Source organism: Podarcis vaucheri (genome assembly GCF_965113315.1).
Source record: "Podarcis vaucheri genome assembly, chromosome: 7".
Classification (NCBI taxonomy): Eukaryota; Metazoa; Chordata; class Lepidosauria; order Squamata; family Lacertidae; genus Podarcis; species Podarcis vaucheri.
The window spans coordinates 92,510,926-92,534,092 of NC_138765.1; the positions used below are offsets into that span (position 1 = coordinate 92,510,926).

Genomic DNA, 23,167 nt, shown 5'->3' on the forward strand with positions numbered 1-23,167 from the left:
CCCTGTTTAGGGAAGTTTTTAAGTGTTTGATGTCTTATCATGTTTTTAATGTTCTATTGTGAGCCACCCAGAGTGGCTGGGGAAACCCAGCCAGATGGACGGAGTTAAAACAATAAACTGATGATGATGATGATGAGCTGCTTTGAGCTCAACATTTGTTGTTGGAAAAGCAGAATGCAAATCAACAATGGGAGCAGGTGTCTAAGATGCAAGAATACTCTTTCTGGTTTCCAGGGTGGTGGGTAATTTTGAGCACTGCCCTGTCAAAAAATTGTGCTTTCCTTCCTTGTAGTTATCTTTAAACCAGACCAGAGGGCCTGTCCTCCTCTGACAGATCTTCAGACTAAGGCCCTCTGTAAAGCAGGGCCCATGGCCAGCCTCATTAGGACCAACCAAAATGTCACTGAACAATGAGCACCGGAAATGTCTTCATCCAGTACATAACTAATACTGTGGAATTCACTTTCAGAAGAGATGGCGGTAGCTCCCACCCTAGCTTTGATAGGAGACAGATTCATGGAGGATACAGCTATTATTTATTTAGAATACAGCATTTATGTTCTGCTCCATAGCCCCAAGAGGCTCTCACTGCAGCTTACAAAAGATTTGCACACGACAATTAAATTTGAGGGTAGTATCAGGTGCAGATACTCCACCCCCACAGCATAATAATACAGTGTATGTGAAATATCAACTCCAATAGATCAATGCAAATGAGACATCTGTTATGTAATAGAAGGCAAAAGAAAACAAAAACCCAAGATTAGAAAATTCCCAAACCTGGAACAGTAACCCCTCACTTCACACACATTTGACCGGCACAATTTCAGCCAAACATGGTTGAAGGTGAGCTTGTTGAAACAGCAACAAGTCAATTGGGCAGCTCAAGTCTGAAGCAAGGCAGAAAGTTTAAAAGCATTTTTTGCGCCAGATCCATTTGGAGTTACTAGGTGTGCAAAGAGCTTTTAAAAAAATCACGCCCTATACATGATGTTGGTGATTGGACATGATCCTTGGAACCAAACCCATGTATAAAACGAGGGATTACTGTAAGTTTCATTATAGGGTAGCGCTGGTTCTATAGTGGTACCTCGCAAGACGAATGCCTCGCAAGACAAAAAACTCGCTAGACGAAAGGGTTTTTTGTTTTTTGAGCTACTTCGCAAGACGATTTTCCCTATGGGCTTGCTTCGCAAGATGGAAACGTCTTGCAAGTTTGTTTCCTTTTTCTTAACACCGTTAATACAGTTGCGACTTGACTTTGAGGAGCAACTCATAGAACGTGGTGTGGTAGCCTTTTTGAGGTTTTTGAAGACTTTGGTGATTTTTGAAGCTTTTCCAAAACTTTGCCGACACCGTGCTTCGCAAAACGAAAAAAATCGCAAGACGACAAAACTCGCGGAACAAATTAATTTCGTCTTGCGAGGCACCACTGCACATGGTTCAGACTCACACAGCTTCAGTTACATATGAAAACACATTATGATTGGTGCAACTGACAGCATCCCTATAGGACTATAGGAAGAGTTCCCAGGTTATGGAGAAAGCAGCAACTAGTTCATTGAATCTGGTTGCAAACTGGAGTTGAACTGATTTATGAGCCAGAAATCCATTTTGAAAGGACCAAGTCCATTTTCCTCTTGGGAGGGTCATGTCAACAGCAGGGGAAAGTAATCTTTATTTAACACACATTTTGAGGTCAGTTTGCTAACATCTGTGGAAGCAGCTTCTGCACTGAGGAGCCTTATAACTCCCAAACGTGACTTTAATAAGAGACATTTCAGGAGACCAGCCAATAAGCGATTATCAATTATGAATTCATTTAATGGCTGGAATGGCTACGTCTTGCTGGTAAGCAATCACAAAATGAAAGCTACACAGCACTGGTGTGATGTGGTACAAAGTGGTCCTGCCCTGGAACCACAAAGTGAAGGTGAGTAATAAATAAACAATAATAACTGTAACCTGTTGGGCCTCATCTGCTGGCTAAATCGCGAGGCAATAATTCATTTATGGTATGTTGATTAGTATGAGATTGTGTCCTCCTTGCCTGTTAGGTTTCCATCAACAGAGTGTTCAACGGTGCCTTCTGACAATTTTATATTGTCCTTGTTGCTGTGGATATTGAGGACTCTGCACTGGAAAATGAGGCCCCGCATGTCCTTGCAATTGTTGCTGGTAAGATGAATAATGTAGCCCCTGGCTGGACCTAACAGAGTAATCCAATCCTTGGTGAGTGATGTCAGCTGTAGGGAGGTACTGAGGATGGTAAACAGACTGACCACTGTCATAACAGTCGATGAGGTTTCTGTGATTGGTATGATAGGGTTTTCTGAAAGAGAAAGCACCAAATTTCAGAGCAGAGCCAAGTGGTATTGAAGAGCCTGCACCGCCAACACTCCAACCCATGCTGTAATCGGAGCCTTCTAAGTCTGCTGCTTAAAACTTAGGCTATTGAGAGAGTATTGAGAGCTGAGCTGGGTGCAAGTACACCGGGGCAGAGAGATTGGAGCAACACTAAAGCAGACAAGCTTTCAGCTGTAATTCTGAGTCTGGTACAGGCAGCTGCTTTATCAACCAATGCTGAGCGGAAAGAAAAGCCAGTTTTCTAGTCTTAAAGGTGTCACAAGACTGTTGCTTTTGGTTCAAAAGGCTAAGATGGCCCCCCTCTGGAACCAGCTGCTGGGAGGAGCTCCTCATTGTCAGTGATCAATTTCAGATGTCTTTACCCCAGAACAAAACCATTCCTCCAAACTGTCCATGAACTGCCGCAGGGAAAACTATACCTGTGCAAATAAAGTACTGTAGCTTGTGGGAAAGGAGCCAATTCATTACTCCCTGCCTACTTTATTTAGACCAAAAGCATCTACTGTTAGTGCAGCAGCTCAGTTTTCATATCTTGCAGTACTTTGCATTTCTTTAACTAGCATAGCAGATATAAAATCATGTTCAGTTGATACACTGCCATCAACAATTGAAAGGTAGACCAGACAGCAAGTTAGGCAAGGTTAAGTGTATTCTGGGCATTCCAAAATTCTGCAACACAAGGACAAAATCCAGCATTTCATGTAGATACATATTCCAGGAAACCCATCTTTTAGAAACAGCTTATACAAATTAAGCTGACCTATTCCAATTTTATTTGCACATTTTATTCTGAGGATAGAAATGTAATTTTTTGTCCTGCAGAACATGAACTGCCCTTGACTAGACACAACATGTGTTCAGAAGTTCCCTGGAAACCCCACTTTCTTACCTCTGTGGGTTTTGTCCACCCCTTCCTCTCCTTGGTGAGAAGTGCCTGTAAAAGAAAGAATGAGAAAGACTGCAAGAACGGTATGGTTCAAGTGCCCAAACCCAAGTGCCTAAGCCTAAGAGCAAAGTTGCTTTTCGCATTCCTGCAAGGCAACCCTGGCTTTAACCCATATTACTTAGGAGGTGAAGAGATGGCTGCTCGTCAAGGGTAGCCTTTGAACCATGTAAATGGCAGGATTCAACCATTTCCCTCAACAGTAGCAGGGTGTCCCTATTCTACGCATAAAGTTCCATTTTCACTTGACCATACTGGATGTCTAGAAAGAAGAATGGCAGATGAAGTTGATGGACTATATGGAATTGGCGGAAATGACTGGCAGAATCAGACCAGGGAGAAGAGTCGGTGGAAGAAGATTGGGAAAAATGTAAAGATTATTTACATAAATATTGTAAAATTAATGAATGTTAGAAAAATGTTGGAATGAAGTTACATGGCTTTAGTAGAAATGTTATAAGGAATTAAGTATAAATAGATTAATAGAGTATTAAAGGGGAAAAAATAAGGTTAGAATGAGTTAAGATAATTATAGGATAGAAAACAGAGGTAGATGAAAAGGAATTGCTGAAATAATTAATAGAAGTGGAATACAAAAAGGGAGGTGTGAGGAGGTCGAGGAAATAAGTGAATGAAAGATGGGATAATGAAATTAGATTTATCTTATTGTTGTTGCATTGTTTTGTTAGTTTAATGTATTGTATGTGTTTTTTCTTTTTTTTAGTGTTTAAATTTTTTGGAAAAGTAATAAATATTATTTAAAAAAATAGAAAGCAAAAAATGAGACCTTGGTGTTTCCAGGGGGAACTGCTGCAAATGTTGATGACTGTATGTTGCTTCAAATGCAGGATTTCCAACAGGGCCATAGTACCCTTTCATCCAACCACGTCCTGAAGCAGCCATATGATGATTCCTTTAAAAAGTGTTTTTTAATGTTAGTAGTTAGGAAAAGTATTGTTTTCATAGGGGTATATTCTTATTATTTATTAAACGTCTATACCGCCCTTTATACCAAGGATCAAATATAAAATATAAAAACACAAAAATATGTATCATACTAACAAACAAAAACAATACACCCAAACACACAGTTTAAAAGGCCACAGTTTGTTTAATTAGCCAAAGGCTTGGGAGAAGAGGAATATTTTTGCCTGGTGCCTAAATATATGTGACGAAGGCGTCAGGTGAGCCACCACAGAAAGGGTCCCATGAAGAAGGGACTCAGATGATTGCAGGGTCTGGGTCTGTTCATATGGGGAGAGGCAGTCATTGTGGTCCTGTTTATTTATAGGTTGCTAGTTCACAGAAAATATATTGAAGCGGTTTACAATGAAAATACATAAAATCACAGTGAAGAAACATTGGCAAGCTGACGTCTCATTTGGCTTCCTCTTACAATGAAGTCAGTTCATATGGGGAGGGAAGAACTTTTGGAATAGCCATTAAGGTATTTCCATTGGAAATTGTGAAGCTACAAGTGGGACCTACAACACGTGTAGCAGTGTGGAGTACTTGTGTTCTTCTAGCCAGCAATAACATGCTTTCATTCAGGATATTCCATTCCACTTCTATTCCTCACTCAGCATTCTGCCACTGAGGATGCTCAGTCTTCACTGTGTTGTTTTGAGTTATCCCCCTCATACAGGTCTTTCTGCCTTCTAAATGTTTTCTGTATTTCTGCAATTCCTAGAGTTCTCCCATACATGTGAATACTTTAACTGCTTGTGTGAATAGGGTCAATTTGACTATTTTAAGCATTGGTACTTAAGAAAATGACTTTACTAGTACACAGGGCTATTTGTGGTGTAAAGTTATGAAAAAGGGATCTCCAAAACAGTTATGGGGAAACAAGAAATGCTTTCAAACAGGTTTCCAACTGCCCCTTTAGGGGACACAGGTGGCACTGTGGTCTAAACCACCAAGCCTCTTGGGCTTGCCGATTGTAAGGTTGGCAGTTTGAATCTGCATGACGGGGTGAGCTCCTGTAGCTTTGTCCCAGCTCCTACCAACCCAGCAGTTCGAAAGCATGCCTGTGCAAGTAGATTTATAGGTACCTCTGCTGCGGGAAGGTAAATGGTGTTTCCATGCGCTCTGGCACATGTCATGGTGTCCTGTTTCGCCAGAAGCGGTTTAGTCATGTTGGCCACATGACCCGGAAAAGCTGTCTGTGGAGAAACGCCAGCTCCCTCGGCCTAAAAGTGCAGATGAGCACTGTACCCCACAGTTGAATCTGACTGGATTTAACCCTCCATGGGTCCTTTACCTTTACCTTTTTACCCTGTTTCCTTTATTTAGAAAACTAAAATCCTGCCTTTCATCGTAAGACTGCAGGGTGGATTACAGTACCTAAAAATAGCTAATGTCAAAGACAGTAAAACATCAACAATGCTCTGTGTTAGAAGGCCTTCAGATGACATTCTCAGTATGGCCTTCTGGGATTGGGAAGGTTTTTAAGGGGCGTGTCCTCCTTTCCTCTGCCCATTACAAATGTGTCCTTTTTGACTTCCCCTGCAGCACACTGTGTCTGTTATCTTCTAAACTCCTCTGTTAAAATACCTGCCCTGTGTCTGTGGCACAAGACAAGAGAAATTGTTGATTTGCAAAGGGATCCAAACTCAAGGGCCTGTAGGGCTTTTGATCTGAGGGTCCTACAATCCCAGTAGTTTCCTGAACAAGTACTCCGATGGAAAAATTAGTGGCAGATGCTACAACAGAACCTTTTTCTGCAACTAATTCCTGCTTCTTCCAAGCAAAAGCAATATTTAAATAAAGCAAGAGGAGCACAAAAATGACTTGCCTTCTGCCAGATCCTCCCCTAAGGGCTTCAATGTAGTTCTTCCTTTCTATTGAGTGCCCCCTGCACCTGTTAAACACTAAGAGAGAAAACAAGATTTACAGTGCAATTCTGTGCACATTTACTTTGAAGTAAGCCCAATCACACACAAGATTTGGTGGCAACAGTTATTTCTATAAAAAGACCCCATTCCTCCCATCAAGTCACTTTAAGCATAAGCAGCACCACATCAGGCTATTACTTGCCAATATTCAAATACTTAAAGAGTGTTCCCACATGCACAAAGGCTGTGGCTTTCAAAGCAGATTCCAGGGAGTCCAGTGATTTCCCCAATGAAACAATCAATAGTAGTTGCAATGGAGTGCTGGGTCTGTGTTCTAGGTGTATTCTAGATTTGCTCAGGGCAGTGGGACTCCCAATAGACCTAGCCAGCACTCTTATGTACCCAGGAAAATGTCCCTGAATCCTCAGCCAAGGGTTGAGGTTCTGGGAGAAATGTACACCAGTTCCTTGGTAGATGACTGGATTCAGAAATGGTTTCCTGAAAGCAGGATGCCTGAGAACTACTGTATTATTGTAATTAATCCAACAATCAGATATCCCTATACTACAGACTGGAAAATGCAGATGGGCAGATGCACTGAGAGAAATGTGGCCTGCCTAAGGCCACTTTAAAAGTTTGTGGCTGAAATGAAACCTGACTTTCCAGCTCACTTATGGCATCAGCTCTCAATCCATTTTTAATGGCACAATGCTCACGTTTCAAGTGAAACAAGGAAAAAACGAAACAAAACAGGTCATATGAGAAGGGACCTATGGAAAACTTGGGAAGAGTGTATCAGTCCCTATCAGCATATCTGTTTAACTCAATGCAATATAAATTCTACATGTGTCCTTCTAGTAAAGTCTCAATGTCAAGAGGAGAGCTGTGGGTATCTACTACATAAGCTCTAGTTTAAACACAGACTTATGCTGAACCGGTTTCCAACCTGAAGTTAATGAGGCAGCTTTGGGGTGTGGTGGGGGAAACAATCAAATGCCCCAACTCAACAAAAAAGGATGCAATGCTTACATTCTATTGCCATGTTTGGATCCATTCCTTCAACATCAATTAGGTACCTTAAGAGAACAGCAAGATTTTTAGCTATAGACAAATGAGCATTCATAAGAACAGAAGTCAATGATAGAAAGTTTGAAGGCAACAGGCTGTATGTAATTTCTTTAAAAACAATAAACCTGTATTTCTCTAGAAATACTAGCATGCTAGTACCTAATATTACTGCCCTGCACTTTGGACCAACAGATAATAGAAGGGGGAAAGGCCCAGAACTGCCTGTAAGAGGCACTACCTACATACTCGAGTTGTATTAATCATCACTTCAGACTATCTGGGGTTTTTGTAAGATTTACACCAACTATGTTGGTTTGATCACCCAAACAGCGTGGTATTAGAGCATGCTAAGATTTAAAACTATAGATGCTAGATTTCTAGAATTCAAACTTATTTCATTAGATTTATACCTGTTGTTCCTCTTGAAAGGAAGCTCAGGATAGCCAACAACATTCAAAATACTGCACATAATGGAACAGTTAAAACATCACACAAAACAGAATTAAAAGACAGCAGTGTCTTAGGAACCTACACCATGCTGTCTGCTGTGTTCTATTTTAAAGTGCTGTAAAAGCTATGAGTTGTAGTCAATTATCTTTTACTAGACTACACCCACTGAAATTAATAAGCCCAAGTTAGCCATGGCCATTTATTTCAGGGAACCAGGCAGAGGGCCTTCTTCGTGGTGGTGCCTGCCGTGTGGAACGCCCTCCCATCAGATGTCAAGGCAATAAGCTACTATCTCACTTTTAAAAGACATCTGAAGGCAGCCCTGTTTAGGGAAGTTTTTAATTTTTAATGCTGTATTGTGCTTTTAATATCTGGTTGGAAGCCACCCAGAGTGGCTGGGCAGGCCCAGCCAGATGGGCGGGGTATAAATAAGTTGTTGTTGTTGTTGTTGTTTACTCTAAGTAAAAGTTAGTTTAATCCCATCTCATAATTATTTTGAAGGAGTGTATTAATAAAGGTTTGAATGAAGGGTATTCTGAATCTTTGTTTTGGGGTCAGCTGGGAAATCTCCATGGTCTCCTGGCCAGCTTAAAAAAAACCTAAAATTGAGATAAACCCTGTTAGATAACAGTGACAGCCTGGCTAAATCCAGAAAACCATACTAAGAAATAAAACATCACCCCACTCTTAGAAGTATAATTATGTAGGACAGTTTCTCCAACCTTTTCAAACTCAGAACATACCTTAAGTGCCAGAACTAAGACGCATATCCCCGAAATATTTGAATTACGGTTGACACAGAGGGACCTTATTGTATATAGTGTTTACTTAATTGAAGTTAAATTGGTTTTATATGGGTGTTTTAACTTGGAATTGTTTTAAATTGTTTGTTTATGGATAAATCTTGTTGTATTGTTTTAGATATGGGCCAATGGCCGTAATAAATCAAATCAATCAATCAGAACATACCTTTAATTCCAAGTTGCAACTTAGGCAAATTTGATAAATATAGAATATGGGCCCTATGGCCGTCTCTCCTTTTATCTCTTCTTAAAACTATTAAAACTACAGGGAAATAATCGGACCGCTGACATGACCCATCTTTGGTTATGTCACAACCCACCAGCTTAATTGACTAATGCATGGAAGACAGCCCTTTTATATAAACATGTAAACAAATGAACCCTTCTATCCAGGAGGATTTATTGAATTTACACTGAAGCAAGAACCCATGTGGCAGATACTCAATTATTCATTTTTATAACATGTTCCAACTATCAAACTAGACTGCTGACCTGGATTTGTTTCAAGAGCAACTTACCTGCAAACAAGGTAACCAGTTCGATTCAAACCATGTGTGCAGTGAACTCCAATAAGCTTGTCTAGGGAAATTGGAAGCACAAACTGGTTTAACAAAGGCTCAGTTGCAGAGGCAACTTTATTCTTCATCAAGTTGCTTGTCAGGTACTGTCTGACATTCGCCACAATTGTTTGGAGATAATGATATTTATGGTCAAGTATTAGATAAAACACTAACTCTGCAGTGCACAAACACAGTTATACACAGCAACTCTGAAAAAGCAAATTCATGTAAAGTTTTGCCATGCATCAGAAGCTAGAAAGAGTACCCTAGTGCTTCCATTCATAAAGAGCAGGAACTTAGCTTCCAGATTGGCTGCCAATGGTAGATTGGCAAGTTTTCTCCCCTCCTTCCTCCCTTCCCCAATATCCACCTTTAAACTGCAAGCCGGTGGGGACAGGTACATGCCTGTTTCCACCATGTACATTTCCACCATGGCATGGTTCAGCCAGCCAACAGCTAAAGCATCTATCCAACTAAAATAAAAAAGACATGCCACACAATCGCTAATGGCTACCTTCAAAACTGCTCTGCTGTCTCAGATAAATCCAGTTTCAACCCATGAGATCATGCTCACCATTATGTTGATTCTCCATCAGGAACTTTTTAACAGCACTTTTAAATTCAAACACTGTCTCATTATTTGGTACTTCATGGCCAACAGTTACAATTTTGCAGTACTGCGTCGTGCCTTGGAGCTCCTGCAAGAACATATGAAACACAAATAGTTGCAATGTACACCAAACAAGGCAACCACACAGGACTATTCCCGGGTTTAAATGCAGAGAGTATTTTTAAAAATTGCAGCACACATCTCCATACTTTCAGCACTCACTTTCTTCCCAGGCAGCTCAGAATGGAATCCCCTCACTCACCTAGTCTGACTGAATACTCAAGCCAGCAAACCAGTTAGAAATTCTCCCTGGGTCACAAAAGGATTTTTTTTTTTTAATAATCCTTCTGTAGCCCTGCCTACTACCCTAAAGCAGGGCAAAGAATCTTTTTGGCCCAGTAGGTCATATCTTTATCATTCCCTACCTCATGGGCCAACTTTGACAGGTGGGTGATTAACCCAGATGTGAAAGTTAACCCACAGGGGTGAGGTGAGATTGTGACCAACCAGAACTGAACTTGATTCTCCTTTCTGCAGGATGTTGCGTATGACATCAGGTGTGGGATAGGCAGGTGTGGTTTTGGGCAAACAGTGCAGTAAACCAAATTTTGTCCATGGGCTGCAAGTTTGCCACACCTGCCTTAAAGCCAACCACCATCTTCTATAGGTCAGTTACTGGATCATGCAGTGTTCTTGCAGGTCTGGAGACCATGATGTAAAGTCACATGATACTCCTATAGCCTATAAGTTAGCTGTTCACATGACCGTATCATACAAATATAACCAAAACCAACTTGCTTTTTATAGCTTCCTAGAAAACAGCTATGGCTACGATTTATTATAAACCCCACCCCTCTTTTCAGGAGAAAACTCAGCCTGTTGTGATGTTGTTTGCCGAGGAATGAAAATCAGAGGAATATTTCCACTCATCTTGACAAGAAACCCCCCAGAGTGTCATATCTACTTGACATCTGAGCTCCTAAATACACACTACATTTTAATAAGTCCACATGGCACTGCTTATAGCTACTGCATGCTGAAAAGGAACTTTAATCCATTTCTTCAAAGTTTCAGTTCTTAGCAGAACAAATTTTCAGCAAACAAGATTCTAGTGCTAACAATCAATCCCACATTGAGAAAGCTACCTAAGACAGTATCTACCCCTTTCACAGAAGTTTGGGAAACTGAACTTACCTCTGGCTCATAATAGCGGGTGGTGTATGTTAAGTCAATGACCAAGCCAAGTTGTTCTTTCTGTTCTGTAACCTGATTAATAAGGTCTAATGGAGAAAACCGTTCATGTGGAGCAAGTTTCCAATCAAAAGTCTGAAAAGAAAGTAGAGTATTCAACCAACAGTTATAGGTTGCTGTTAAACTCTAAGGGTAGTGTCTAACATAGTAGCACAAGGATTTCAGTTTGCACAATGAAATTTCCATTGCACAGGCAGAAATCCTTGCACAAATGGAACTACTTCACTGGATGCTGCATCTAGACCCCCTGACAAGCATCCAAAGGAGAGTACAACTGTATTTGGATAGTCTTGTATTGCTTAAGTTTACCACACATAGTATTAAAGCTATTTCAGCAGTCTAAGACACTCAAAATCTTAAACTGGACTAAAATTACCAGAAATAATGGTAATCATAATATCTTGTGACCTGGTGTTTTTATGTGTGTGTTTTTTGTTTTTTACAGTTTTAGGTCAGTCATAAGAACTGGGATAGATTGAGGGCACAAGGAGAAGGACACGACTGAGGACGAGAAGGGTGGACAGTGTTCTCGAAGCTACCAAAGCTTCGAGTTTGACCAAACTGCAGGAGGCAGTGGAAGACAGGAGTGCCTGGCGTGCTCTGGTCCAGGGGGTCATGAAGAGTCGGACACAACTAAATGACCAAACAACAACAAGAAGAAGAACTGGGATGTTTATCCTTGCAGCTGGGAACTGGAAAGGCTAGATAAGCTAAATTAGACTATTATGAAGAGAACCTTAGATACAATTACCCTATATACTAGTCGCAGGGGTCAGCAACCTTTTTTCAGCCGTGGGCCGGTCCACTGTCCCTCAGACCATGTGGTGGGCCGGACTATATATTTGGGGGCGGGGGGGGCACGACACGAATTCCTATGCCCCACAAATAACCCAGAGATGCATTTTAAATAAAAGGAAACATTCTACTCATGTAAAAACACGCTGATTCCCGGACTGTCCATGGGCTGGATTGAGAAGGCGATTGGGCCGCATCTGGCCCACGGGCCTTAGGTTGCCTACCCCTGCACTGGAGGTTCCCAAAGTAGCCAGTTGTACACCTGGGGTTGCAGTTATTACGTAAGGTGGAGCTAAGAGGCAAGGGGGAATCAAGGGAGCAAAGGAGGTGTGAATTACAGTGGTGCCTCGCAAGACGAAATTAATCCATTCCGCGAGTCTCTTCGTCTTGCGTTTTTTTCGTCTTGCGAAGCACAGCTATTAGCAGCTTAGCGGCTATTAGCGGCTTAGCAGCTATTAACGGCTTAGCGGCTTTAAGAAAAAGGAAACAAACTCGCAAGCCCATAGGGAAATTCGTCTTGCGGAACGACTCAAAAAATGGAAAACTCTTTCGTCTTGCGTGTTTTTTGTCTTGCGAGGCATTCGTCTTGCAAGGTACCACTGTACCATCAAAATAGGCTTGCCATATTTCGAACAGTGAAAATCCGGACAGAAAAGTTGTTGAGTTCTTTTGGCAATTTTTTTTTTGGGGGGGGAGGCAAAGTGGTTGGAGCTATTTTTATGGATAAATAGCAAAAACAGCACTGCTGACATGGGCTGCCATACGTCTGGATTTTCCTGGACATTTTTATTGATTTCCACCCAAACACTGCTGCCAACTGCACTATTCCAGATATGTCCGCGGAAATCTGGACATATGCCAAGCCTATATCAAACTATCACTGGATCAAGTTAATCAATTCTGATGAATTTATTAAACTAAATAGTTTTAATTGATTCTGAATAAATGTGTAATTAATTGTTACTGTCTTGAAATTTATTGTGTTCCTATTTTCCTTGGTGGGTTGTGCAAACCTCTGGCCTGAATACTGATTTTTATAGGCTAGGGGGCACTGCAGATGTTTATGGAACTAAGGGAATAGTGGCCCAAAAATATCTGGGAACCACTGCTATACACTGAACTTTGCTCAGATGAAAACATGAGCTCTGGAATTTGGACTAAAGCACAATGCAAACAGACCAAGAGCAACCTTACATTTACATAACACATAGAGCCACCCCCCAAAAAACTGCATGCCATACCTACCTTCTTAAGTGGAACTTTAAAAGCTATAAAGCGTGTTCCAGGTATTCTCTTTCCAAGAGGTATGTAATGAGTCCATCTAGAAGAGAAAGCTTACACTTAAAAGTGAAGTGAAATGAAATTTACTACTTCTGCATAAATATGACGGAGAAAGCAGACACAATTCAACAGGAGAAGATCTCTGTTCAGCACAGGGATTTGCCTTTTTTGGTAACATTAAAACACCATTCACACTAACAGCATCTAAACAACAGCTATACACGCAAAAGCTAGATCCCAATCTATTCCACTGTAAGACAACCATAAAATACAGCCTAGGATGGGAGGAGGGATAATGCAGGCTTGACCCTCAAAAACTGGAACCCCTGTGCAAAATGAGGATTGCCCTGTATGCAGGTCCTGGGCTGCCCAGATGACAAGGCTCACTGGTGTGGTCCAGAGCAAAACACAGTAGGCTATGTGTTTTCGTGTTTTTATACTGTCAACCGCCCTGGGATCTTCAGATGATGGGCAGTATATAAATTTAATTAATAATAAAAATAACAACAACATACCCCTATGAAAGCAATACTTTTCCTAATTACTAACATTAAAAAAAACTTTTTAAAGGAATCATCATGTGGCTGCTTTGGGGTGTGATTGAATGAAATGGCATTATGGCACTGTTAGAAATATTGGATTTCAAGTACTGTGGTACCTCGGTTTAAGAACAGTCCTGTTTACGAACGATTCAGTATACGAACAACGCAAAACCGGAAGTAGTGTCCCAGTTTGCAAACTTTACCTCGGTCTAAGAACAGAATCCGAATGGTGGAAGGGCACCAGCAGTGGGAGGCCTCATTAGGGAAAGCACACTTCGGTTTAAGAACGGTTTTGGTTTAAGAAAGGACTTCCTGAACGGATTAAGTTTGTAAACTGAGGTACCACTGTACCTACATACAGTCAGCATTTGCAAAATTCCCGTTGGAAACACCAAGTTCTTGTTTTAAATTTTTATTTTTAGGTGCCCAGTATGGGTGGCGGGTGGCGCTGTGGGTTAAACCACAGAGCCTAGGGCTTGGCGATCAGCAGGTCATTGGTTCGAATTCCCGCGACAGGGTGAGCTCCCGTTGCTCGCTCCCAGCTCCTGCCAACCTAGCAGTTCGAAAGCACATCAAAGTGCAAGTAGATAAACAGGTAAACAGCGTTTCCATGCACTGTTCTGGTTCGCCAGAAGCGGCTTAGTCATGCTGGCCACATGACCTGGAAGCTGTCTGTGGACAAATGCCAGCTCCCTTGTTCTACAGAGCATGATGAACGCACAACTCCAGAGTCGTCCGCGACTGGACCTAATGGTCAGGGGTCCCTTTACCTTTATGGTCAAGTGACAATGAAACTTTATGGGCAGGATAGGGGCACCCTGCTACTGTTGGGAGAAATGGTTGACTCCTGCCATATACAGTGGTACCTCGGGTTAAGAACTTAATTCGTTCTGCAGGTCCGTTCTTAACCTGAAACTGTTCTTAACCTGAAGCACCACTTTAGCTAATGGGGCCTCCTGCTGCTGTCACGCCGCCGGAGCACGATTTCTGTTCTTATCCCGAAGTAAAGTTTGTAACCCGAGGTACTATTTCTGGGTTAGCGGAAGCGTCTGTAACCTGAAGCGTATATAACCCGAGATACCACTGTATATGGTCCAAAGGCCATACGTGATGCAGAAAACATTCCTCTACTTCCTGGCCTTTGGCTAATTAAACAATCTATGGCCTTTTATATTGTGTATGGGGGGGGAGTTATTGGTTTTGTTTCGTGTTATGTTCCTTGTTTTGTTATGTGTTTTTGTGTTGTAAACCACCCTGTCATCCTCGGATCATAGCTGGCAAGCGTCCCTTATTTGGCGGGACAGTCCCTTATTCCAGTGCCATGTCCCGCTGCTGTCCCTTATTGATGATGTCCCTTAAATAAGCTTCTGAAGGTAATGGGGCCCTTCTATGTCCACCTTGCTTTGTCAACAACAAATTGTTGCTGTTTTTTTGTATATGCTATATGGTAATTTATGGACCTAATAGGTATCTAAAGCCATTTCCACACAACAAAATATGTATTTTATAAAAGTAATTGTTGATCCCTTATCTTGGCTGCTGATCCCTTATTTTCGAGGCTGCTGGTCCTTATTTTCAAATCTGTAAGTTGACAGCTATGCCTCGGATGAAGAGCGGTATATAAAAGGCATACATACATACATACAAGCTCCCACGAGCCTCCCACGCGAGGGGCTGACCAAGACGGAGAGGTTCTCACACCAGCTCCAGCGCCTCACTACAACGGGGCGCGGGAGGGCCTGTCCGGGGCTCCCCGTCCACCCCGGGCGAGGCAGGTACCGCTCACCTGTCCGGGACTCCGTTCTTACTCTTCTTCCCCATGGCTCTGAGGCCCCCAAAGGTTTCGCTCTCCACGCCGAGCCACCCGCTACCGGGCCGGGAAGCTGCAATTGCTCCTGCAGCACTTCCGGTTCCCACGCCCGGCACGAAAAGCATCGACGAGCCCCGGCGCTCGAATGACGTCATCCCCGCGGGCCGTCGAGAAGGGTGTCCCCCGCCCGACGCCCGCCCCCAGCAGCGGCCCCTGCAGGCTGGTTAGGAGAACTGCGCCTTTCCCTCTCCGACGGGAGCATCAATGTGTGAATGGTGCTCTTGCGCAGGACAGAGACGAAACGTCGCTTTCCCCCTCCCTGGTGTTATTTGGCTTCGAGAATCACCTTCCTCTCGAACTCGGCTCATCTGGGAAGGGGGTCCCGAGTCAGGCCGAGAGGGAAAGCAGGGGGAGGAGGACTAAAGCAGCGAGCCCGCTTTCTCCGGCGGCGTTTGGAAACCGTGAGGAAGACTAATGGAGGGAGGTGGCATGTTCAGCCTGCAAAAGGCTGAGGGGAGAACTTCAAATATCTCGAGGACCGCCACATGAAGAGGGGACCTGCTTGCTTGCTCCTGCTCCGGAGGCTCGACCTGGACCAATGGCTTCAAGTTACAAGAAAGGCGATTCCGACTAAACACCAGGAAGAGCTTTCTGTTGGACAGTAGAAAGGACTCCCTCGGCATGTGGCGGACTTGCCTTCCTGGGAGGTTTTTAAGAAGAGGCTGGGTGGCCACCCGCCATGCATGCTTAAATTCCTGGATTGCGGGGGGTTGGGACCCTCGGGGTTTCTTCCAACTCGACCCTTCTATGATTCATGCCTTTTGCTTGTCTGCAGGGATCTCCTGCACAAAACCACCAGCAACGGTTGCATGTAAATCCCTGGCGCCTGCAAATCCCAGTCCCTTCTTCACCAGCGGGGCTAAGAGGCCTCCCGAGCTGTGCGCGTTCCAGGTGCCGGGAATCGTCATCCCGACCAAAGGGAGGCTTCCCCGGACTCAGCGCGGGATCCGCCGGCCGGGTTTTCCTTCTCTCCCTCCCCTTCCAAAGCCACGGGCGGCTCCGGAGAGCGCCGCGCATGCGCAAGTGCGCCCGAGGCCTGAGGCCTGCCCTGGCTGGATTCTGGCGAGAGGTTCTGGGGTTTCGGTCCGGCGTTGAGCCCCCTTGCCTTTTTTCTCTGGCCGGAGGTGGGTGAGGAATAGCTGCTCCTTCTCTGGGTCCAGAAAGAGGTTCTGATATCAAGCGCTCATTTCTGACGGATGGGGGGGCAGAAGTCTCTCTGGGCGCTTTGTACATGCTCAGGGGCTCTTTATGCTGCTGCTCTTCGAACTTGGGTGCGCTTCTCGGCTGTTTCTGAGCTGCTACAGCGGCCTTGGTCAGAGGTTGGAGAGAGCGGCGGGGTGATCCTATAATTTTTAGGTACAACCCTCTGAGGTAGGTTAGGCTGAAAGCAAATTACTGGTCCCATATCATCCACTGAACTTCGAGAATAATCAGAGATTTTAACCTGGGTCATACTTTAACCCAGTGGTTCTTAACTTGGTCTGGGCACAGGCCCCTTGGAGAATCAGGTGAAAGCCACGGACTCCCTCCCTAGAAATATGCACATAAACAGATACACACAAAACTCTGCATGTGGTTGGCTTTTTTTATTGCATCAGTTTTATGGTGTATTGTTTGTGTTGATTTTTGTGCCTGATTCATAGGTCCTGGATAATGACTTGATTGGAGTAAGTGAGCAAAATGGGGGCATTGCCTCTGTATGCACATTGTTGTTTTCATTTGATGGCTGAACATGTGCTTAACACGGGTAAGAAGCAGATTATTTCACACTGTTTACTCTTTCTTTATCCTTCTCTAGCAGCAAGAATGTGGAGCCGTAAGAGTTTATTGTGCCAGTGCTAGTGGCAGAGACATACGACCTAGACATGTCTTACCGAGGCACTGAGCGAGACTTCCAAACCTCGGCACGGAGGATGGGGACCTCTCTGCTTTTTCAGCTGTCGGTCCATGAGAGAGAACTAGACCTGGTCTTCCTGGACCACAGCTATGCCAAGCCATGGAGCGCCCACCCCGATGCCAGCAATGCCCGTCCCACTCGCCTGCTGTTCGTCACTCCCAAGAGACACCAAGATAGCAACGCCATGTGAGTTTTACTTTTATGTGAGAGTTACTAGGGATATTTTGTGTGCAGGTATCTGTAATTGCTTTATTTGCCACCCTTCTTCTGAGGATTTGCATGTGCTTCTTTCAAACTGAGCTGAAAGGTTGAGCAGTGGCACCAACACTTATGCTGAACCAGGAGATGGGAACTTCCTGCAGGAACTCAGGAACTTCCTGCAGCCAATCAGAAGCCATGATTTGGGTTTCGAATGTTTTGGAAGTCGAACGGACTTCCGGAACAGATTCAGTTTGACTTCCAAGGTACAACTGTAGTAGAATGCCGGCTTTTGCCTGCCGAAGGGCCCAGGCACAGGGCTGGCCCATTCATGAGGTAGACTGAAGCAGCTGCCTTAGGTAGCAGAATCCAAGGGGCTCCTCCGTGGGCAGACCTGCCTTGCCACTGAAGAAGCGAGGAGAAGCAGCTGCGGCAGCTTCTGAGTTCTAGTGAGATTTCGCTGGAAGCCACAGCTGCATAACGTTGCTAAGCAAGGCTTTGGTAGAGATGGTAAAGGGGGTGCATAGCAGGCACAGGGCAGCACCTAACTCTTTTGCCTCAGGTGAAATGGGAAGGGCCACCCATGGCAAGAAATAACCCCCTCAGGCATCATCTCCAGGGAGTGCTGGGGAAGACTCCCCGTCTGAAATCCTGGAGATCCACTGTCAACCAATGTAGACAAAGCTGAGCTAGCCAGGACCTTTGTTCTGATTCAGCTTCCCATTTACCCCAGCTTACCCATTTATCCAGAGCTCCCTTTTTGCTCAATGTGGTCCTTTGTATTGCAGGTACGTATAGCTTTTATGGGGTGGGAAACGGAGGCTGATTGCTCTGTTCCATGACATGTCCTTGTCTGCTTTCAGTGAGGCAGATGTTCCCATTGATGTGGAAACAGTGACCCCCACACCTGTGCCACTCTACGACAACCAGAAAGCCCGCACTGTGATGAATGAGTGTGAGCGCCATGTGATATTTGCCCGCACAGACACTGATACGCCACCTCCACCTGATGACTGGGAGGAGCATATGAACAGGTAATAATAAATTGGGGAGTGGAGAGAAGATTGTTTTATGCTTTGGTGGTGCCATTTCCTTTTTTTCGCTTTTTGAGCCTGGAGATAATTTGGGACTAGGCAGTGTTCAGGGTTCTGCAAGTCGGCTTTAATTCCAAAATCCTTGGGTAGTGAATGCAGATCATTGTTGCAAGGTGTGTGTAGACATTTTGGGTTAGCAGTGGGCCTTGGGAGAGTGCATGTGTGTTTGCCAAACGTTTTTGTGGTTAACTTGCAACTGCTTCATACAGGATGATTTCCTGCCTGGATATCACATCAATGAATGAAAACTGTGACTTATTTAGATAGTGGTTCAGTCCCGGCTTATTCTTGCCAACTGTAGTTATAGACATGCCACAGGAAACTCTGGTTAGTTTAAGAACACAGGCTTCTGATCTCCATTTTTGGCAGGTAAAAGAGGAGAGAATTCAGGGGAGTGGGTGAGTCCAGGGCTCACAATTGCCCATTCTTGTAGCATCAAACCATGGTTTCCTCTTCCATCTGATCTAGGCCACAATCAGTACTCTTTGGGTGTCTCCAGCTGCAGTTTTGTTTAACAGGAGCAGGGGTGAGGAACTTCAGGCTCTGGGGGCTGAAGGTGGCCCTCCAAGCCTCTCTAGCTGGCCCTTGGGACTCCCCCAGGCCACACCCTCACTGCCCTACTGCATAACCTCCTTGGTGGCTTTTGCCTGGCTGAAATGTCTTTTTGAACTCTCATAATGTGTTTTGACTGCCCAGATTGAGAACAGAGAGGTGTGTTCAAATGTATCTAGAAACTGTCCTTTTCTACAAAAGTCATATTTGTGTGAACTGCTCCACCTACTTTTGCTTGTGGTTCTGCCCATGATTTGCATGTGAGAATTCTGCCCTCAGGCTGACCTTGAAGGTGAACTGCTAACTTGATTTTTTCCTTTGCAGATCTGGCTGGACAATAGCCCAGAATAAGCTGTTCAATAAAATCCTCAAAGCTTTACAGTCCGACAGGCTGGCCCGGTTAGCCAATGAAGGGGTAAGAATAGCATTGCTCTTGCTCCCCCCTCTTCTGAGCTTCTAGTCCCTCTGACAGGTTGCCCGTTTTTATTAAATGTGTGGTGCCCTTTGTACCTTTGTGTTTTGTCCCATGAAGTCGGGAAGGTCTCATCTCTACTTTGACATCTGAGAAATAGGCAATGTAACTCCAGGCTTTGTCACTGCTGCTTTGTTCTGCGGTCAGCACACTTTGTTATGCAACCTCACTTTGGGTCCTTCTCCTCTGTTTTCCAACAGGCTTGCAACGAACCGGTGCTCAGGAGGATAGCAGTGGACAAATGTGCCCGGCGCGTCCGTCAGGCTTTGGCAAGCATCAGCTGGGATACCAAGCTGATCCAGTGGCTTCACTCGACGCTGGTGGAAACCCTTAGTTTGCCTATGCTGGCTGCTTACCTAGATGCCCTGCAGACTCTTAAAGGAAAGGTGAGTGAACATGATGTGTTGGGGAAGGGGTCCCCCCCCCCATACACTTTTTAATCCTTCTTTCCCTGTTTCTTCTTTAGGCAAAGCATTCTACTTAAAAGAAGGTGCCACTTCTTTTCCTTGTAAACCAGCAGTTCCCAAACTCCCCCTCCCAACCACTTGACATTTTTTTTTTATATAAAATTTTTATTGGTTTTTCACAGTTTTTATAAACACAAACATTACACAATAGAAACAAACAAACACATAAACAAACATGTATAATTTCAAATCCTTTTTTCTTAAACCTTACTTCACCGACTTCCCCATACCTCCCCTTTCTGCATCCCAATTTCCAAATTCGTTTCAGCAAATCCTACCCCTTGATTTTATCAGATTTTCCCTTATTCTTTTCCTTTACTTAATCTTTTACAGCTGTAATCCCCTTTTTTTTCAAAAACCTCAACATTTTAACATTCATTAATTTTACAATGTTTCTTGAGATAAATTTTAAATTTCTCCCAGTCTTCGTCCACCGTCTCTTTCCCCTGGTCACGGATTCTGCCGGTCATTTCCGCCAGTCCCATGTAGTCTATCACCTTCATCTGCCATTCTTCCAGAGTGGGTAAATCTTGTGTCTTCCAATACTTTGCGATGAGTATATTTGCTGCTGTTGTGGCATACATAAAAAAAGTTCTATCTTTCTTTGGCACCACTTGGCCGACAATGCCCAAGAGAATGGCCTCTGGTTTCTTAGGGAAAGTACATTTAAGTACCTTTTTCATTTCATTATATATCATTTCCCAGAAAGCCTTTATCCTTGGGCACGTCCACCAAAGGTGGAAGAAAGTACCTTCAGATTCTTTACATTTCCAACATTTATTATCGGGCAGATGATAGATCTTTGCAAGCTTGACTAGGGTCATGTACCACCTGTAAATCATTTTCATAATATTTTCTCTTAAGGCATTACATGCCATAAACTTTATACCGGTGGTCAACCACTTGACATTTTCTGAAGGTCTTAGTGGACCACTTTATCCTTTTTCTGTTTGTTGGGGCTATTGTAATGTGCTGTGCTAGATGTTGCCTGGTTTTGAAACACTGCTTTTATTGCTTTTATTTCTTACATATTGTGTTTTATTGTACGGTACGACTGCATTGTGTATGCAATTCATCTGCATAATTTCAGCCTTGTGTGGTTGAAAGGCAGTAGGTTGAAATCCCACAAATTAATTGCACAGAAAACCTGGCACAAAAAGAAGCCTTGCTTACTGGACTCTAGGATGCTTTCATAAGATGTCTTGGGACTGTCCGAGTTCCCACTTAAGCATTCCAGAGCCTGGTAAGCAAAGTAGAGAGCTTGGAAGCCAAGCATGGTTCCATGGGGGACGTTCCAAGAGTGTGGTTTGAGTATGCACATTTTTGCATGTACACTTCGTCTGTGAAACGTAACCCCCATGCAAGTCGTGATCATACTATACCACAATTTGAATTCCATATAATTCTATTTATAAATCAATGCTGACCTTTCAGGTTAATGCTACTTAAGTGCTAGGAAAAGAGCGAACACAAATCTCTCCTTTAAGATACTGTAGGTTTGAATTTCTGTGTGTGTTTGTTTGGGAGTAATACTCATGTATAAGCTACTCATGTATAAATCTCTCAGCTGTTATCCTTTATAAGGGAAGTGGAAGCTAGAGAGCCTTTTTGCTTCAGGAGGTCTCTAGTCGTCATCCCCCACCCCTATTTGGCAGCCCTTAACCATTGATGTACTAATAATAGTGAACCAGCTATAGAGTCCCAATGTCTTCCTGTCACTATGCAGAGTGAATGTCTGTGTTCTGGAGTTCCATCACATGCTTATCGATGTGTTTCAGATTCCCATCCTCATCGATCGGATGCTGTTGTCCTCGACTGCAAAGACAGGAGCGGCAGGAGCTGAGGCCCTCTCCCTCTTGCTGAAGCGACCATGGGATCCAGCCATAGGTGTCCTTTCACATAACAAACCAGTAAGTGTTTTGTGGGCCATCAGGAAGAGGAGGGGGTCCTGGGTTTTATTTCTGTGCTGCTGCTGTTTTTCATTTTTATTTTAAGAGCAGGTTCACATGCAAACATGCCAGCTCCCGGAATGCATCTATCAGCCACTTTGTTCCTCCCTGGTCCTTATTCTTGGCTATAGCTTGTGGTTAGCGAGGAGAGAGCTATAGCCACAATACAAAGTTCAGACAACACATTAAGCCAAACCTTGGCTTAGATAATGAGACTAGCTGAGAAAGCACTCTGTTGCAGTGGGCTTTTGCCAGGAGAAGGAAGAGAACAGACACGTGGAAATGGGGGTGGCTGGGAGCTAGCAGATAACAGAGATAAAAATTGAGGTTTAAAAAGGCCATTGCTTGTTCCCCTCTGAATCAGTCAGTTGGGGGAGGGCAGCAGATATATTTAGCTGCTAAATTGGGAAAAGGCTGGTGGTTTTAAAATCCCAAAGGCAGTACAGAATGTCTTCCCTTGACTGAAGACAGCTTTGGTTGTCAAGACTTAAACTGTATCTCAGCAGAGCAACTGTGTTTGGAGACGTGGTTGTTGAAGGGGCTGGAGCCTCTTTGAGAAGCAGCTTTTTTTTTACCTCTTGGATTTGTTTGTTTTCCCAAGAGCAAGTTGCCTGGTTCTCCCCTCATCCTGTTGGCATCTTCTGGACCCTCCAATTCAATGTTTCCCACTTCTCGGCGGCATCGATTCTGGCAGTCACAACTCTCTTGCTTGGGAAAGGTTTGTGTCTCTTCACCACCCTGTTCTCATTCTCCTACAGCAAGCTATGTCCCCTCCCTCCCCGCCTTCAGTGCAGTTGCAGGGACCCCACAGACTCCTGTAGACTCGCATTCCTTTCTTGGATTGGATTTAGATGGAAAACAAGTGTAGAATAACCATTTGCAGGAGAGGGAGATCAGGCACACATGAAAGTGGAAGTACTGGGAAATACCCTGGGCAGGTAACAGGTGAATGGGGGACACTTCTGGGCTTCATGTCAACAGTGTGATGCAGCAGCAAAAAATGCTAATGCAATTCTAGGCTGCGTCAACAGAAGTATAGTATCCAGAACAAGGGAAGTAATAGTACCACTCTAATCTGCCTTAGTAAGACCCCGCCTTGAATACTATGCCCAGTTCTGGGCACCACAGTCTGAGAAGGATAGTGAAAAGCTGGAATGTGTA

At 43.9% G+C, this 23,167-nt stretch overlaps 2 protein-coding genes across 7 annotated transcripts in view; one reads left to right on the forward strand and one right to left on the reverse strand.

Moving 5' to 3' along the window:
* Positions 1 to 513: 513 nt before the first annotated feature.
* DUSP11 (dual specificity phosphatase 11) lies at positions 514 to 15,487 on the reverse strand. Its single transcript, XM_082230377.1, has 10 exons — positions 15,294 to 15,487; positions 12,930 to 13,005; positions 10,833 to 10,964; positions 9,603 to 9,726; positions 8,987 to 9,047; positions 7,177 to 7,223; positions 6,108 to 6,183; positions 4,098 to 4,223; positions 3,257 to 3,301; positions 514 to 2,332 (listed from the first exon to the last, which is right to left on the reverse strand). Exons 1-10 carry the CDS (start codon positions 15,470 to 15,472, stop codon positions 2,077 to 2,079), a joined length of 1,122 nt encoding a protein of 373 aa, XP_082086503.1. The 5' UTR covers positions 15,473 to 15,487; the 3' UTR covers positions 514 to 2,076.
* Positions 15,488 to 16,059: 572 nt separating this feature from the next.
* Positions 16,060 to 23,167, forward strand: part of KANSL3 (KAT8 regulatory NSL complex subunit 3) — a 31,383-nt gene continuing 24,275 nt past the window's right edge. The window contains exons 1-7 of one of the 6 annotated variants that reach the window (XM_082229858.1): positions 16,060 to 16,501; positions 17,176 to 17,460; positions 18,336 to 18,506; positions 19,443 to 19,533; positions 19,791 to 19,976; positions 21,836 to 21,967; positions 22,608 to 22,724. In XM_082229858.1, the coding sequence (XP_082085984.1) occupies positions 17,243 to 17,460; positions 18,336 to 18,506; positions 19,443 to 19,533; positions 19,791 to 19,976; positions 21,836 to 21,967; positions 22,608 to 22,724 (915 nt within the window). In that variant the 5' untranslated portion in view covers positions 16,060 to 16,501; positions 17,176 to 17,242. Of the gene's footprint in view, positions 16,506 to 17,175; positions 17,461 to 18,335; positions 18,507 to 19,442; positions 19,534 to 19,790; positions 19,977 to 21,835; positions 21,968 to 22,607; positions 22,725 to 23,167 lie in introns of all 6 variants that reach the window. The other 5 variants (XM_082229855.1, XM_082229856.1, XM_082229853.1 and 2 more) reach the window with 5 other exon arrangements.